General features: G+C 40.4%; 1 protein-coding gene across 1 annotated transcript in view; it reads right to left on the bottom strand.

Annotated features, from left to right (window-relative positions):
* grin2da (glutamate receptor, ionotropic, N-methyl D-aspartate 2D, a) overlaps positions 1 to 2,973 on the bottom strand; it is a 100,899-nt gene extending 97,926 nt beyond the window's left edge. The window contains exon 1 of the mRNA XM_014024850.1: positions 2,361 to 2,973. Coding sequence (XP_013880304.1) covers positions 2,361 to 2,819 — 459 coding nt within the window. The 5' untranslated portion in view covers positions 2,820 to 2,973. The remainder of the gene's footprint in view (positions 1 to 2,360) is intronic.
* Between the last annotated feature and the right edge of the window lie 806 nt (positions 2,974 to 3,779).

The following is a 3,779-nucleotide window of genomic DNA, read 5'->3' as shown; positions in this document are numbered from 1 at the left end:
TATATATATATATAGCATAGTGTGCCGTGTATCTGATATAACCAGCTGAACAAAGTGTCAAACCAGGCATGGATGTAATTGGCTGAACAAACTGAAAAAGGAACAAGAATAAATAAATGACATTTTTTCTAAGCATACTTGAAACACGGTGCTAACTTTTTAATGTTGTTGCCTTTGGAAGCTTTATCTCTTGCTGTGACAATCTGACAGTGATGCTTTGGCCACATGGTGAAGAGCCAGATGTGAACATCATGAAWATTTGTTTTTGGTGGCGCTATTGGCAACTTTAAACAGACTGGAGGGGTGTCTGAGGCTTTCCACCTCTTGCAGGGTCATTAGCATGTTCAAAGTTATCTATGTCATCATGTGAGGTGTTGGTTTGTCTTATTCAAGCTGGGAAAGCAGATGAGGGGATTTTAAGGTGTTATCTCACAGAGCAACAACTCCTTAGTGTCTCCACAATGTCTTTGGATTTTGGCGGAGTTCTTTATTTTCTTGCACGAGTTTCAAAGCACATTTCCAGGTCTAAAAAAAAACAAAAAAAAACAACCAAATAAAAAAAAAAAAACAAATGCCACCTACAGGACCTAATAAATGCTGTGATATTATAGCTCAGTCTTCTTTTTGCTGCAGTTTTAGACTTTAACTTCAGGTGTTTTTAGAGTCGAAGGTGAGTGATTGGATTTGAGCGGTGAAGCTCAACATATGAACATAAACACAGAGAACTCACTTCAAAACCCTCTCAGATGTGGAGCAGATATAATCGTGTGCAGAAGCACAAACAGCTCTTATCTGCCTCGTGCAGTTTTCTTGATTAGTGATCAGTTGCAAAGCAGTTCATGCATCATGATGTCAGTTAGATTTATGTGAAAATGCACAAATACTGGACCGTGTTGCGGTGAGTATTTAGYTTAACACATGCGTCTGCACACTGAAAACAGGAATGTTGAGAAGACCTATTCAGCTTTATTTTTCTCATAATTTACGTTTTTGTTTGGTATTGTTTCTTCAGCTGGAAATGTGCAAAATTGTTTGCAGTTTGTGATCTCACCTCTTCAGCCCCAAGGTTTTTGTTTTATTTTATTTTATTTTTGAGGTTTGTGCTTTAAAACATCGTGGCTAAATGTAACTGAGCATGTCTCAGTGTTTACAAACTCTACTTAAATCACATGTMAAACTYAAGGCCCGTGGGCCAGATGTGGCCTGTGGGTGACTCCTGTCTGGCTCACCAGGTGGGGGGCACCACCTCTCTTTTATTGTTTTTTACTTAATATGAAAATTGTTTCTTATATCAATAGTAAATTTTAAATTTATGATTAAATGCAACAAAATAAACCAATGTAAAATGTGTGAAAATATRGTCAAAATTAAGTAAAAAACAAAAATATTAGAAAACACTTTACAGGATATTTTGGTTTTTACTTAGATTTGCATTTCTTAACAAATCAAAAGCAAAAAGCATTAAAACACACCAACAGGTTTGATGTAGTTTATTAACAGATTTGTTTACTTTCTGATTCAACTGCTTGTGGTTTTGAATGTAGACATATTTGTTTTATGAGCACTAAGGATTCTGCCATTTATACCAAACATGTCTGTTTGAATGACAGATCATGAGTTAACAGAAGTTGTGTTTACATTGACCATGAAAATGCGCAAATTAGAATTTTGAAAATAGATTTGCTCAATGGAGACACGTCAATTTCGAGAAAAAAAGTTTTTCGACAAAACGTTTTTGTGCTAGAATGAGGTGGTTTTTCGGCCGTATCGAAATTGGTGTAATTCACAAAACTGCAATGGAAACACTTTGTTCGCATCACGGGAGTCACGTGATCAAGAACCGGCTGTTTCTACTGGTGAAAAAGACAAAGAAAATAACAGGAAGTAAAAGTAGTAGTAAAATCACCAAAATAGTAAAAGCAAGTATTAAACTCACGACTACATTTTCCCAAAAACGCAGCATACGTAGCCACTCCCAAGTATAAGGGAACTTGTCACTCGAAAGCCTCGATAAGACGCCGACGTCTCCTCTGATGGCTGGTGATGAGTGCTAGTGTCGTGGTTGCAATATGCAGGTGTTTACATCCATGGCCGCCATGTTTGTAATGACTTATCGCGAGAACAAACATATTCACGTGTGACCTTAATAGCATTTCTTACTTAATGAAAACACCGCAATCGTGAAACTGTGTTTTTTTTTTTAATTAACAGAATATCGACAAAGTTTTGCGCACATTTGCAATGGAAACGCAGCTAGAAATTAAAACAAATGGAAAGCAGTAGGGGCTGTTTGGCCCCTGATACCGGTGGAATGTAGGGTCATGGATGGCAGAAGGTTTGTGTGTTTTTTTTTTATTTACCTGCAGAGGTGTAGTGGCCAGCAGCTCACACAGCTGCAGCAGCAAAGTGCCTGGACTGCTCTCGTTCACTGCCAGGTAGATGACGTTAGCTTGACCCGACGGCGTCATCACCGTCTCGGCCACGAGTGCCGCCAGCGACAGGTACGACGTGGAGGAGGACAACGAGGCCATGCCGGCCACCCCCGCCAGCGAGGCCGAGGCCGTGTCCGTCACGCCCTTTCCTCCTCCGGGACCGTTTCCCAGACCGGGCCCAGGACCCTGCTCGCCGACCCCCACACCTCCCACTGCCGCCGTCTCCGGGAGCAGGGAGGAGCCAGAGTGGACTACGGCTATGTTGATGCCACCCGAGTCCCTCTCTCTCTCCCGGGGCCGGAGGAGCAGGGGGGGCGAGGGGCGTGCGGGCCCCGAGCAGGCCAGGACAGCCAATAGCAGTGAGAGGGTGGGCCTTGGGGCCACCATGGGGCAAAGAAAAGGCCAGTGGTGGTTGTCTGATGGGTTCTGCCGCGTGAAGCCAGGTAGGCTTTTGATTTGGGCGTAAAGGGTGACGCCTCTGGAGGAGGGAGGAAGGTGGTGGGGGGCTGGCAGCTTATGGTGCTTCACCTAATGTGGAGAGGAGACCCTGAAGGAGAAAYAAAACAAAAGACAAGAGGATTAAAAAAAATCTCTGAACTCATTTCCAAACATCTTCTTTAACCAATAAATGAACTCATAAGAATGTATGCAGAGGAACTCTGGGGAGAAAAAGAAATCATGTGGGCGTCATGAAGCACTTATCCTTTTTGTAAACAATGTATCAGGGTGACAAACTCCGCCCACTCAGCCTTGTTTTTATTGCACCTGATTTAATAAAGTTTGAATCTGTTAACAGTAAATATTTCAACCAGGAAGAAGCTGCACAGTTTTACACAGTTCATTCATTCCCGCTAATGTCTGCTGGCTTTTCTGATCAGGAGCCCAATTAAAATTCATTAGATACAGATTTTTCAAAGTATTTAAAWTGCATCAATTAAGATGGTTCTTAATTAAAAAATAAGATCTTGTGAATTGATTCTTTACAACAGGTCTGATGAGCAGCATTTATGCTCWCAATTACACTGTTAATATCTGAAAATTGACTGGTTCAGGGTTAAAATAACACATAAAAAGTAAATATTATTTGTTGAGCCTTTTTGTTTAAACATTTTTTTCTTTTTTTTTAGTATAACTTTTAGGAAAATAAACAGAAATAAAAATGTGCAGTTTGCAGGTCTGGCTGTTTCAGGAATCAAAGTTACAAGGCTGTTTTTTTTAACTTTCCATCTTGTCTTATCTTGTTTTTTTTGTTTTTTTTTGTTTGTTTTTTTGCTTTGTTTTGTTTTGTTTTTTCCTTATAAAACCTCAGCAGCAAGTTCGATTCAGATGCAAAGACAAAACAACATC

This window comes from Austrofundulus limnaeus, unplaced genomic scaffold (assembly GCF_001266775.1).
Source record: "Austrofundulus limnaeus strain Quisiro unplaced genomic scaffold, Austrofundulus_limnaeus-1.0 Scaffold442, whole genome shotgun sequence".
Taxonomy (NCBI): domain Eukaryota; kingdom Metazoa; phylum Chordata; class Actinopteri; order Cyprinodontiformes; family Rivulidae; genus Austrofundulus; species Austrofundulus limnaeus.
Note: the sequence above shows the minus strand (reverse complement) of the source record. Positions and strands in the feature narration are given on the sequence as shown.